This window comes from Orcinus orca, chromosome 11 (assembly GCF_937001465.1).
Source record: "Orcinus orca chromosome 11, mOrcOrc1.1, whole genome shotgun sequence".
Taxonomy (NCBI): Eukaryota; Metazoa; Chordata; class Mammalia; order Artiodactyla; family Delphinidae; genus Orcinus; species Orcinus orca.
The window spans coordinates 65,126,602-65,139,662 of record NC_064569.1 but is presented as its reverse complement, the minus strand read 5'-3'; the positions used below and the strand labels follow the sequence as shown (position 1 = coordinate 65,139,662).

The window sequence follows — 13,061 nt, the reverse complement described above, 5'->3', positions numbered from 1 at the left end:
ACATACACACACAGTTTGACATTATATGGTGCAACATTAAGATAAAAGAAAAATTTTAGTTAGTAGCCTCCCTTGAAGTATGCTTAAAATAGAAATGTGGTATTTTCATCTGTGATACCAACAGGACGTAAGGTGAGTCCATGAGATGATAAATATTCAGATTTATCTACAAAACCAACTGTTTCAGCATTTTCAGCCCCACCTTAAAAATATATCAATGACTGCCAACCCCATTAGGGGGTTCTTTCACCAAAATCATAAACCAAAATGTTTCTTCATTTAAACAATTTTATTTGTGGTGGAATTTCCAAAATCTCTTATATCTTGAAATCATCCACAAAATACTATTTTGTGCTTACATTAAAAAGATGCATTTCTTATAAGATCAAAATATATACCATTAGGCAGTATTGTTATATTTTTTTATTTTACACAATATAATCAAAGGATTAAAGAGACAAGCAAAAAAGTTAAATATATATAAAACTCCCTATAACTGATTTACAGCTATTCTAAGGTTTTAAAGAAAAAAAATAAAGCTCTAAACATCAGATGTAATATTTTGATAAGCAATATTTATAAAAAATATAAGTTAAGCATTGCAACAAGCTACCTTTGATGAACTGCCCCCTGTAAGAAATAGTATCTCTGGAACTATATATCTAAAGCAAGACAAAGGAAAAGAAGAAAAGAAAGTATTAATTGCAATAGTGACTTTTTAGTTAAATACACTTTCTTATAAAGTGGCAAGATAATATTTACAAATTTACAACTGAAAGGAAATGTTTATTTACAGGTTGTCTTGCTTTTGGACTTTTTGGGCCTCTTTCCTCCTGTGTAATAGGCCCTCCTGGCAGAACGGATCTAGACTAGATTTTTAGTTCATAGCACATGATAGATGAGCCTGGAATTAGAGGCCCCTTGAGTTGCAGGCTGAGAATCGGTGCTGGCAACTGGGGAGAGAGATGCTGGGTCCTGGAGAGGCAATCCAGGTTGCTCTGAGTTGGTGATCCGATCCACTATGCTGGATAAGCAGTCCAAGCTGGATAAGGAGCTTTTATCCGTGGCATATACTAAGGATACAAAGAGAAAACCATTAAAATAAAATCCTTGCTTATGTTGCCCCTTAAGCAGCAGGTCAGCTCCTTTGAAACCCAGAGGTCAGGTGGTCACAGAAAACCTGATGTAGAAATTTGCAACAAATATCTAGCAATTCATGGGGATGAAGGTGGGGAGTGGAGAAGCACCTGGGTAATATTTCAAGCAAAAGCTCCTATGTCTGTGTGTGTGCATGGATGTATCTGGTAGGGGGATTTTGAGCAGAAGATGTGTGTTTATTTTGCTCTGTCCCAAAACGCCATAAATACCATTCTATCCTCTTCCCAATACCGCATGGAAGAACAGACTCTGCTTTGATAGGCTGAATTATGAAGTTGAACTGGTTTTTAAACTCCTCTGAAGTCATCAATTCTTACCATTTGGTACATCAGGACAGTAGACGCTGTCAAAACTGCTGCTTTTTCTGGACCAGACAGGGCTGTTACATTCGGGCTATAATAAAAGACACAAAAGAAGGCATTTGTTTTCAGGTCTTGGCAAAAGATGCTCTGACCTAGGGTGAGGCAGTGCTTGCCCACCAGCTCCATAAACTGACTGCTCTCAAATACCTTCATTGCCTTGATTTAGGAAGGGCTAGCCTCACCAAATTGCAAGGGCACTGAGGTCAATCTCTGTGCTTGGAGAAGAGGAGAAAGGCAGCAAAAGGAAGAGGGCGGGTGGAATTCAGCAGCCATGTGCATTGGGTTAACCATGCAAAATGGATTGGAGTAGAAGGAAGCCACACTAATTCAGAGAGAGAGCACTTTCCCAGGGCAAAAACACATTAAAACCTGGCAGCGTTGGTGCAAACGCCCTCTGTAAAGAATGCATCAACATCTTCCAGCCAGGCCTCAGCAGAGCAGGGACTCGGACCACGCGGGCATTTCTCTCTTAAGTTACAAACTGCGGGACAGTGGAAGCCTCACACAGTTGCCTTTAGATGTTAGTGTATGGCAGGGGCCACTGGTGGTATATATTGGAAATAAACCGAGTTGTAGAGAAAACATCTGATTGATCATTCACAGCCACCTATCTCACGTGACAGCCTCTTCCTACGATGTACACTTAGAACTTGGTAGGAAGTCAAACTAAACTCCTGGTCCGCAGCTACCTGTTTCCTGGCATCTGTCTAAATGCGGCACCTCTCTTCTCTTTCAGCACCTGCCTCCCCATTCCCACCCCCAACTATCCACCAATAACTACTGGCTGTTTGGTCGTTACACCTGGCCTAAATGAGATGTAAAGGTTTTTGTAAAAGATTGGAAGGGCCTAGTAGGTGCAGAGCTCTCTCTTACCATGCCGTCAGAGCAGCTGGAGGTGGGGCTGGTGGGCTCAGAGCAGCTCTGCCCCGGCAGGCTGTAGTAGTTTTCCACCTGTTCCCTCAGCAGCTCCTGCAGGCTCTCAATGTAGCGGATGGCATTCCTGAGGATCTCCACCTTGGGCAGCCTCTGGTTGGGGTTGGTCGTGGTGCACCGCTTGAGCGTCTCGAAAGCCTGGTTGACCTTCTTCAGGCGTCTCCGCTCACGCATGGTGGCCGCCTTCCTCCGATCCATGGTGGTGGACTTCCTCTTGCATGCTTTGCAGGCCCACATGAGGCAGTGGCCGGCCTGGTGGTGGCCCGTAGGTGCTCTCACGTGCTCGTCCTCGTCTGAGCCCTGCAGGTCTGCTTTGTGCGCCCCGAAAGCAGCCACTCGCGGCTCAAACTCGTCCCCGAACTCGCCCTCGGGGGACGGGATGCAGGAGCCATCGTAGAAGTACTCAGAAGGCGAGAACTGGCAGCCATCCATCATGTCCATCTTCTGCGGAGAGGCAGGGGCTGCACCTGGGCAGCAGCGAGATAGGGGAGAAACCGGAGCCTGGCGCCGCTGCGGGCAGGCGAGTCCCGGGCGGAGCTCCCTGGTCGGTTTCTCCGGTAATTAACAAGGGCAGACGCCTGACGGCCTGGGTCAGCCGCGCTGGGGTTGAGGCTCTTTATATATTCTTGGGGAAGGGAGGCCGGCCCCAGTGGCCCCGCACTATTAGCATATCCCACCGCAACCCCCGCCGGGGCTGTCTGGGCAAACCTCCGCCTTTCCTCTAGAGACAACTTGCTGTTTACTGCCCCTTTTGACGCTAATGGTTTTACTGCATTTCTGCTGGGGCGGGGGTGATGGATGGCTCCCCAACCCACTTACTTGCACACTCTAGATTACCTAAACCAAGGGACACTTAAAGGGTGTCACAGACAAAAGGAACGAAGGAAATCCAACTTTGTACGATTGCTGTCACATTAAAAAAAGATAATTAGTAAATAGAACTCCCTACTTCAGCTGACACCAAAAGCGGACCTGCCTTCCCAGTCCGGGACATGATCACTTTATTTTCAGATGTTTCTCTTTTTCATGAACTTTAGTTGTGTCAGGCATTTTTTCAGCCAGTAGGCCAAATATCGGTTGCTAAAAGCTCGAAGTGGCACTTTCAATAATGGAGTGAATCTAGATTTTTGTTTTAATCTGTTTTGTTTCTCATCATATTGCCATTTTGTAGGCTCTGTGTTATAGGGGGTAAGCAGGGAGGGGAAGGTTCCTTTTCCCCAAAACAGCCCGCTCTGAGTTCTCTCTCTACGCTCATTCAAAAGGCGTGGGCACAGGAGGGCCAGGTGGCCAGGAACACACCTCCCTTCCTCTCTTTCCCGCTTATGCGCATGTTTGCCGAGCGCCTCCTCTGTTGCGCCAGACCTTTGATGGGCCCTGAGCCGGCGGGAGATACGCACTGACTGCGCCTCTTAAGATTTGTATTCTAAGAAACCCAGTTTTAGACGGCGAACTTCTTTCCAGGGGTGCGTCTCCCTTCTCCCTCTCTTTCTGCTCCGCCCTGTCGTTTCTACAGACTAAACAGCCAAGCAGGGCTTTGGGGTCGCTAATTTTCTGCTTTCAGGCAAACTAACACCGTTACAGATGCGTCCCAGCTGCCAGCACAGCAATCCTTCTTGGCTCGTGTAAAATTTCCAACTCCTCCAATCCGAGAAACTTCACACACTTTGGCGACAAAAGCCTTCCAGAAAAGCAATCACAGCAGGGTCTTTGAAACTTTGGTGGCTAGAAGGCGAGAGGGGAGGGCTGCCATTTAAGTGACAATGAACCTATTAATCAGCTTTTGTCAATCCTCCTCCACCCTTACTTAACCCACTACCAAATCACTTGTGGGGGGTTGGTGGGGGACTTGCTGTTTATACATGGGAAAAGCTCTTACTTCAGGCCTAAACAAGTAAAGTATTCTGAGGTTTGGGGTCAGGCCTTGTAGCCTCATTCAAAGAGGAGAGAGAGTTCTCACCTTGATCTTGGGTCATACAGTCCAGTAACTGTTGTGACTCCGAACGTATTGGGGGCTGGGGGAGCTTTCTTTTCTATTACTTTTTCCTAAAATTATTTTCCGAAAGCAACCCTGGCAGGCAGATCCCTGTCTGCAGGAGCCAGAGAAGTATTAACTTTTTCAGGTGAAATCTGTACTCCAAAGTGAAGGTCCCAGAAACCAGAGGTGGGAGAGTGTCAGTCACCAAGGTTTGCTACAGACATCCCCGCCGCAGTCCTCTCTTCCAAGTTCTGTCATCTCTAAGACAAAGACACTACCACCACCACCATCACCATCCACCCTCGAAAATCAGGCCCATTCATACCAACGGGCTGCTTAGTAGGCCTGTGGGAAATTCATCTGTACCTTATTTAGGACTATTAACAAGTGGCTGCCTTTGAAATGAATAGGTACCCAGGGCTACACCAGATAAAAGAATTAAGTTCCTAAAGGACTCATCCAGGTGGGTGGAAACATTCCAAACCATGCACATTGCTACCTCTGAAACACAGTAGTGGGTAGATACTCTCATCTGGGAATTCTCAGCCAAGTCCCACAGGTTCTGGTCAGCAGCAATAGTACCATTTTCTTTGCCTAGAGAGTCCAGAAGTTCACACACTGGTTGAAGCTAAAACTGAGTTGTGTGCAGATTTAAGATTTGGGCACAAATAAACTTTAAGTGGAAGATAGAAGTTATCTTGCCTTTCAGCTGATTTCTTTCCACCAGGCACCTAATGTGCTTTGTACCCAAACTGCTCAGCATTGCCTGTGTGGAGCAAACAATTATTAAGAATTTTCTATTTGCCAAGCACTCTTCCCAACCCTTTCCATGTATTCACTCGTTTATGACTTACAACAATTTTGTGGCAACTGTAAGTGGACCCATTATTAAAAGAAGGTAACCAAGCTCAAGGAGTAAGTCATTTGCCCCCGGTCACACAGAATTGGAAACTAGGCATCCCCGTGGAGAGTTTGTGCTCCTAGAGGTGAATTTCGTTTGTTTTTTTCTTGAATCAATTTGTTCTCACTGCGCGTCCTTAACGCTCCAGAGCAGAAACTCGCAAACGCCGGTCCCCAACAGCTTTCCCTCAGCTCCCGGGCTGGGAAGACGCTGTCACTCAGGAAGCTCTGTCAGGAACGGTGGTTCTCAGAGGTTAGGGCTGTCTTTGGTAAGGTGATCTCAAACAAATTTACCAGAGTGCCGCGGGTGAGTGGAACTAAAGAAGCCGAGAAAACACAAGCGCCCGGCGGCTTAATGGGACTTGCTAGGGGGGAAACAGGGTCCAGGGTTGAGGACCCTTGGGACCCAAGTGCTGAAAATAGGATCTCAGAGCACCAAAGTTAAAAAAACGAAACAAAACTTTTAGACCTCTGTCAGGGGCGAGAGGAGAAAGAGATCAAAAAATGGGAGGCAGGATACAAAGAAGGCAGGGAGCCAGCGCCTCAAAGATGGCTGGGCTCCCCTAATTCGGGAGAGATTCCCCTGCTCTTTTCCCAAGAAAGACCGTGGGTGGGGAAAATACGAAACTGAGTGAACAAGACGGAGGAAAAAAAAATTTTTTTGAGTGGGAAAATTGAACAGAGAAGTATGAAAACAGTTAAAATTTACTTTTTTAAAAAAAGGTCGTTTACAGTGCTCATCTGGGTGGCCTCTTCTTCTCAAAATCAGACTAGATTGGCTTTTGCTTCTCATAGAAAAGAATGAAAATACTGTTTTCCACTATTTCTCCAGAGAAGTGGATGTCTTCCATGCAGAGAAAACTCACGATTGTCTAATGTGTAAACGGGTTGTTAGAAATGATATTCCAACACTGACTGTCTGCTAGGAAAGTATCACAGTAGTCAGATGATGGGAGGAAAACTCAGCCCAGCTGGGTGTTATTAATGAATGCCCACCAAGGTTCTGGTGAAGTATCAACAGATATAATGTTTTTAAATTTTTGTGTCATTTTAGATTCTGAATAAAAATAAACACATGCTTAATTTTCTTACAATTTAGACTTGTAAGCAGGTATTAATTGCAAAGACCTTTAAGTAATCATCAAGTTTTTTTTTTTTTAAAGAGAACGTATTTTAGTTTAACCATTACGGCAACAATCCTAGTGTTGATGGACAGACCACACCAGCAAAATGATGCTTAGAGCTTCCTTTTTTAGTAAAATTTGCCCACCCTAGGAATTCTGCACAATTGAAAATTCTCCATGCTTCTCTTAGCAGGAGAAATCAAATATACATAGGAAGATAAGTTCATTTCAATTCGTTTCTGCCCCTACCTGAGACCCTTATCAACTCCTGGACCAAGGGAGTTGTTCTTGAAATGTTTGCTTATTATATCTGACGTAACAACGTGCTAAACAATTTCAAACCGCTATTAGCTCTGGGAACCAGGCACACCTAAGTAAACACATTAGTACCTGCCAAAGCTGCTGGAAGAATTTGTGGAGAAGACAGCTGAGGAAGACATTGGCCTCTGCTTGAATTCGAAGACTCCCAGGAGAGATCAAAGGCCTGAGTAAGGACTTTTAGCAGCCTTGAGAGTAGAGAAAGTAGCCAGTCCTTGCAGCGTTATCTTTGTTCCAGCACATGGCACAGGCATCCCGTCTCACAGGCTGACTCTGAACTAGGCTTGCAAGAAATTGCTTTTTCAGAATGAAACCTCTAGGAAGGAGGGTCATCTTTTGCAACACTTCTTCTGACTTTAAGGGAGTGACTGGAGGGGTCTGTTGGGGAAATGTCTTGATGGCTCAGCTCTTTGAGGAAATGCCATGTTATTGCTAATTTACTAATAATAATTTACTAATAATGCATTAGAGTAGGAAATGAGATATTCAAAGTTTAAACTAAAAATTTTTTAAAAATACTTTTTCCAGATAAGGTGTTGTAGGAGGAAGGTTTTGAGATGAATAAAAGGGATAAAATATTACTAAGAGAAAAGCACAGATGGGTAAATTGTAACTTTGAGTTAAGAAATGTCTTAATAGGGATAGAGGTCCCTTTAGCAGCCCAGGACTTCTCTGCCAGTCTCAAGAGGACTTGGGAACATGGAATTTTAGCACCACACCTCCACCCTAAAAACACATGAAAGAGTCTGAAAAAAAGAAAAATGAGTCCGTTAGACATAAGTGGATTTCCACTACGTTCAGGCTTGAAACTCAATGATCCAGGTGTGATGATTAAAGTTAGTTTCAGAAAGCTGACATTTGACATTCTACAAATTGTTTCTATAGTAACATAAAAGAGAAAGTCGCTCGTTGTTTTATACTTGATAACTTCATGCCTGCCTCTGGAAAGAGGCTCAGTTTTAATCTCAAATTGCTTATCTTTACCAAGTTATTAACATCTTGATTTTTCTGCTTCCACAGCCCTGTTTGTTTTGGCTTTGGCCTTAGTCAAGCTTATCATCATTAATATCAAATAAAAACATTTAAATTGCAAACACACCAAGGATTTCATTGGAAAGCCTAACATGTCAGCTATAGCAGTGGAGGTCACATGAAGTCTTTGGGAAATATTTGCTCTATTTAATGAAGAGACTTCTATAGGCAAACCTATTCCAAACAGTTTCTCAAGTTACCCCGCCAAGAGAGGTAGAGAGGATTTGATTTGCAAAGACTGAATAAAAACTATCGGCAATTAAAGTCCGTGAATTGATAAAAGCTTTCTGCTGATGAGCAGACTATAACACAAATCTTATTATAAATATATGCACAGTTATAAAGTAAATGAGTTCACCTGGTCACTTATGACATCTGATTTCAGTTGTGGCATGAGTCTGATTTTCCAAAATATAGGGGTGTGCATGTACATATACAATTTTAGGAAATCATTATCGATTCTCAGGAAGAAAATCATAGATACATAATAAGCATGATTAATGGATATACACGCCATCAAGCCATCTTCAGTCGCATGTGTTCTGATTAGATAATTTGCAATGCTTGACCACGTATCTTTTAATTAAATGACTCCTCTAATTTGGAGTTTACTAGCTAATCACTCTTGAGAAAGAGCTTTTGGAAAACAATTGTCAAATACAGCCAAGTTATTCTGCAGTCCTTAAATACTCCTCATTTCTCAAGGGCTTCTCTTTCAGGATGCATAAGCAATTCAGAGAGCGAGCTTGAAGCCACTAATGTTGACTGGCTCCAAATCCTGGCTCTGTACTTAAAACTGCAAGAACTCCTCTCTGTTCCAAAGTATCCTTTTCTCATAAGAGATAACAAAAGGACCCCTTTACAGGTTTTCGTAGGGTTATATGGGTAAAGTGTTAGTAATGGCTCATTCATTTTACTGCTGGTCTCATTGTTATTAATACTTTCTCAGCCAGAGCCTGCAAAAAAGCTAGAAAACTAAATCTCATGGAACTGTGGCTTTTGGTAGAAGAAAAGCCTCTTGATGGTCAATTTAGATTTACTAATGAAAAATAAAAACAGCTGACATTTAGTGTTTATTTTTGTGTCCTGTTTTGGTTAAGAACTTTATCTCAGTGAATCTTCAGAACCCCAGGAGTTAAGCCCTATTATAGTCATCCCCATTATTTTATAAATGAGGAAACGGGAAAAAGAGAGGAGCAGTGATAGTTCCACGTTTACACCGTAGCAGCGAAGATTCAATCCAGTTTATGGCGCACAGAGGTTCAGCAGTTTGCATCCACTAACACTCCCACCTACTTCTCTCACACTTTTGAGAGGGATTATATGTCAAGATCAGTTTCCTCTATGAAGCTTTCTGCATTTTAGGAGAAAGTAGAATTATCCATACACTCAGAAAATTGAGTAACTATTATCCCCAGGAAGAAGCTTTTTGAAATGCTAAAGGGACAAGACACTGCTCCATGCCTGCGGGGGGCGCGGTCTGTGGCGGCATCTGGAACTCTGGCGGTGGGCAACAAGGTCCAGACTGGAGCATTGGGAATGAAGTTTGGGCTGGGAAGTGCTGAATTAGATTTGATTTTCACATTTCTGAACTGAGGACTAGCTGTAGAGAAAAAGAGGGAAGGAAGCAGTTAAGGGCGGGCGGGGGGAGTGAAAGTACCATTTACGGAATGTAAGAGAGAAGTAGCAATTCCAAAGAAATAGCTTGCCTCTTTCCTCTGCTTCACTTCCCACTGTGATTCTTGGTGGTCGTTTCTTCCTGAGGTTACAGGATAAACAAACCTGGCACACGTTGTAAAATCCTCACGGTGAGGAGCTCCTGGGGCTTCAAGCCTCTCTGGGGCTTTGCTATTTGGTCCAGCTAAGAGGTTTCATGTGTGTTGTTGTTGTCTTTTGCCCTCAGCCATTTAACCCTTACCTCTCTTGAAGCAACCTTCCTTCAAAGATGCCCACCCCACCTCATGAGACAGATCGTCCCCTTCTTTTATCTTTCTATTTGGAAAACAAACCCAAGCCACAAGAGGTCTTGAGGCTATTCCAGTCTTCTAGCCACCAGTCTAGTTCAAGAAAACCCGGGAGGGACCAGAGACCTGGCTCAGAAGCCAGCGCAGCCCCTGGTGCACCGTATGAATGCTTCCTCACGAAGGGCCGGGCCTGTAAATTCAAAGAGGGAAAGTAATTCGGCCTAAATTAGCTGAAGATTTTTTTAGGCAAATGAGCAGAATTTTTGTGTGGTCATTTCTTGTAACAATGAGATTTTCCTCGATTGAACATTCAGTTGTTAACTTTGAGAAAGTAAATCTCACCCAGATCTCCAGGTAAAGGACAGTTAAAACAGAAAGAAAAGGGATGCTGATAAACGGGAAAAGGGCAGATTTCTTCCGGATGGTCTTCATTTCTAACCACAAGTGTGGGGTCTACATGAGATAGAAAAGTGAACAGTTTAATTCAGACACAGGAAAACAACCCATTTTCCTCCCTTTAAATCAGTCCATAAGTAAATGCCCAAATAAATGGGCTTGGGTGATTTCTAAATTAAAATGTGGTTCACCTTTATTTATGTCTCAAACATAGTTTTTTCAGTTGAATCAAATTAGGAACAACTTTGTTCATATAGAAACTTACATTTTAATATTACAATACCAGGATCCTCGCACATTTTATATACAATACGTCACTACACATTTAAAATATATTTCTTAGGTTTACATTAAAAAATGAAAGTACTAAGATTATTTACAAAAATATATTCAATACCACTAACATTTAGATGCAACGTTCCCACTTTGCTTTAAACAGGAATGAACTTCTTTTGAACATGGCACAAAAGGATCATCGTAATAAAAGTAAATATATTACAAAACCAACCAAACAAAAACAAAGCAAAACTGCTAGATCTAAGCCACTCGCGGTTCCCCAAATACAAGCCCAAAGCCGAAAGGCTTTTTCATCTGAGCGTGCACAACAGTTTCCGAGAAGTTTCTTTGTGAATATGGCTCCTTCCCTTTCATAAGCTCCTGGGTCTGGGTTCCTAAATATTACTGTAACGTGACCTAAAGGATTAGGCGAATGAGGGAGGGAGGGATCTTCCTGCTACGTGGAGGACATCCCTAGCACCGGCGCCGGGTTACTTCTCCACCACCTCCTCCGCGCAGGGGAGTTTGTGCTCCTCCGAGGAGATGCTGTCCACGATGGAGGAAAGACATCGAAGGCTACTCGAGGCCGATGAATCAATGCTTGCCCCTCCTGAGCGCAGAAAACACACACACAAACATAACCCCGAAGGAAGGAAGAAGCCGGCAGCCCCGCGCCTCGCGCGAAGCCGCTTAGACCGCGCGGGAGGACTGGTCCCCGTGCAAGGAGCGCCGGTCTCTTAGGGACCGTCCAGGCTCCTGATGGGCTCCGAGCGCTTTCTGCCCCCAGCGAGCACCCCAGTCCCCTCCCGGGATGTTCTCCAGCGCAGTCCAGTGCCCTTTTACTTTACCTTCCTTGGCAGTTATCACGAGCCCCCTGGAATGATCCGAAACACTTGGCCACTGGGAGCTGCAGGTGCGCAGGAAATCCGCACCCTCAAGCTGGAGGAAAACCGAGGCAGCAGATTAGTCAAGAAACATCGGTTCCGGGGGTGGGGTAGGGGACCCTTTGTGAGGGGGTCTCCCCTGTTTCCTCAGGCCGGGTACGAATTTCCTGCCTATTGCAGGCACCCCGTGTTCACGGGTCACCGGGGGTTCATTTGAGAGGGACCGGGAGGGGCGGGTGAGGAAGGAGGACGCGAACGGAGACAGAGCAGCTGGAGGTTAAGGCCCCAAGGAGGGCGACTAATCAGCCTATACATTCCCCGGCCCCGGCAGCATCTGGGCTTACATTCTCTTGCTTGGGTCTGTAGCTGAAGGGGTCCACCCCTAGCTCCTGCATTTTGTCCTGCTGATCCAGCCGGTGCAGCAGGTCCTGCAACCGCTCGATGTAGTTGATGGCGCTCCGCAGAATCTCCACCTTGGGCAGCCTCTGGTTGGGGTTGGCCACAGTCCGCCGCTTCAGTGCCTCGAAGGCCTCGTTGATTTTCTTTAGCCGCCTCCTCTCGCGCAGGGTGGCGGCCTTCCGCCGGTCAGTGGGGGCAGATTTTCTCTTGCAGGTCTTGCAAGCCCAGATCAGGCATTGGCCGGGGCAGTGAGGAGGCTGCAGGCCTGGGGGCGCCAGGACATGTTCCTCTCCGCTGCTGTCGCTCCCAGCTTCCGGGGGCATTTGGTCCTGGCAGGGGGACAGGGTACCATCACTCCCCGGATACAAAGGAGAGCCCTCTGCCACTTCTAACGGCTGCAGGGTAACATTTTCCCCATCCAAGTAGAAGAAATAGGAGCCAGTTTCAAAAAGGTCCATCATCATGTTCTCCTCCTTGGCCTCTGACTCGGTCTGAACGGGGTGATGGGCTCAAAAACCCAGAGGAGCCACCCAGATGGCATTTAATTAGTGCGGTGACTTAAGTCGCCCCAGCTTTATATATAGAAGCTCCTGAAACTCAATCCAACTTTTAGCTGTCATGGAGCATCAGTCTCTCAACGTGATTACAGCCAGCGCTCTCTAGAACATCTAGTTTGAAAGAAAACTGAGAAGTGTCACCCCCAGAATGATGTGACAACCTATATGCAGAACAGGTTAAAACAAAAGACATAGAGAGAATCCAATAATTTAAACAAAGCATCGAACACTTCAATCTGGGGCAGTTTAGACGCTAACCTGCTTACAGGACAACTTCAGAACAACTGGGGATTAACATTGCTCCATTCCCCTCCCCCAGGCTCATCTGAATTCTAAGTATAGACCCATGATGAAAGATTTCAAAGGCAATAGCCATTGCTCCAAAATAGCTTGGTTAATGTTTGCAGACTGGTTCAGCTCTTTTCTCCCTCCTGCCTGTCAAAAAGGTGCTATTCCTGTGATTAAAACCCTTACAGTCCTTCAAAGGTTATACATGACTTTCAGGCTTCAGCCTCAATAGCAGCAGGTAAATCTCTTTCCTCTCTTTTACTAAGGTTGAATGACAGTTTGGGAGCTGGAAGGGGGTGGCTGGAGGGTGCTCAGATTCCTTCCTTGGCTATCTTTTTTTGGAGGGTGGCAACCAAGATCTGAATTCCGTACCCCTGCTCCACGGTGGAGCAGTAGTACCTATAAGGTAAGGGGTGGGACTGAGGATGGGGATGCACTAAATGTAATAATGTCTCTTGAAAAATAGTTTTAGTGGAAATAAGACTCACACTATAG

At 44.9% G+C, this 13,061-nt stretch overlaps 2 protein-coding genes across 2 annotated transcripts; both read right to left on the bottom strand.

Moving 5' to 3' along the window:
- Positions 1 to 275: 275 nt before the first annotated feature.
- Positions 276 to 3,355, bottom strand: MYF5 (myogenic factor 5). The gene is made up of 3 exons (XM_004280592.3): positions 2,394 to 3,355; positions 1,476 to 1,551; positions 276 to 1,073 (listed from the first exon to the last, which is right to left on the bottom strand). The coding sequence occupies exons 1-3, from the start codon at positions 2,892 to 2,894 to the stop codon at positions 883 to 885; spliced, it is 768 nt and encodes a 255-aa protein (XP_004280640.1). The 5' UTR covers positions 2,895 to 3,355; the 3' UTR covers positions 276 to 882.
- A 6,971-nt stretch (positions 3,356 to 10,326) lies between these two features.
- Positions 10,327 to 12,279, bottom strand: MYF6 (myogenic factor 6). The gene is made up of 3 exons (XM_004280591.4): positions 11,667 to 12,279; positions 11,287 to 11,377; positions 10,327 to 11,048 (listed from the first exon to the last, which is right to left on the bottom strand). Exons 1-3 carry the CDS (start codon positions 12,183 to 12,185, stop codon positions 10,930 to 10,932), a joined length of 729 nt encoding a protein of 242 aa, XP_004280639.1. The 5' UTR covers positions 12,186 to 12,279; the 3' UTR covers positions 10,327 to 10,929.
- Positions 12,280 to 13,061: the final 782 nt, after the last annotated feature.

What these genes read in the sequence shown, in the direction of transcription:
- MYF5 (XM_004280592.3), bottom strand. Translation starts at nt 2,894, where the DNA reads ATGGACATGATGGATGGCTGCCAGTTCTCGCCTTCTGAGTACTTCTAC. An exon ending in CCAGCTGCTCTGACGGCATG is followed by an intron (nt 1,552 to 2,393) that starts GTAAGAGAGAGC and finishes CTTTTATTATAG; the next exon opens with CCCGAATGTAACAGCCCTGT. An exon ending in CTGTCCTGATGTACCAAATG is followed by an intron (nt 1,074 to 1,475) that starts GTAAGAATTGAT and finishes TTGTATCCTTAG; the next exon opens with TATATGCCACGGATAAAAGC.
- MYF6 (XM_004280591.4), bottom strand. Translation starts at nt 12,185, where the DNA reads ATGATGATGGACCTTTTTGAAACTGGCTCCTATTTCTTCTACTTGGAT. An exon ending in ACAGACCCAAGCAAGAGAAT is followed by an intron (nt 11,378 to 11,666) that starts GTAAGCCCAGAT and finishes GTTTTCCTCCAG; the next exon opens with CTTGAGGGTGCGGATTTCCT. An exon ending in CGTGATAACTGCCAAGGAAG is followed by an intron (nt 11,049 to 11,286) that starts GTAAAGTAAAAG and finishes TTCTGCGCTCAG; the next exon opens with GAGGGGCAAGCATTGATTCA.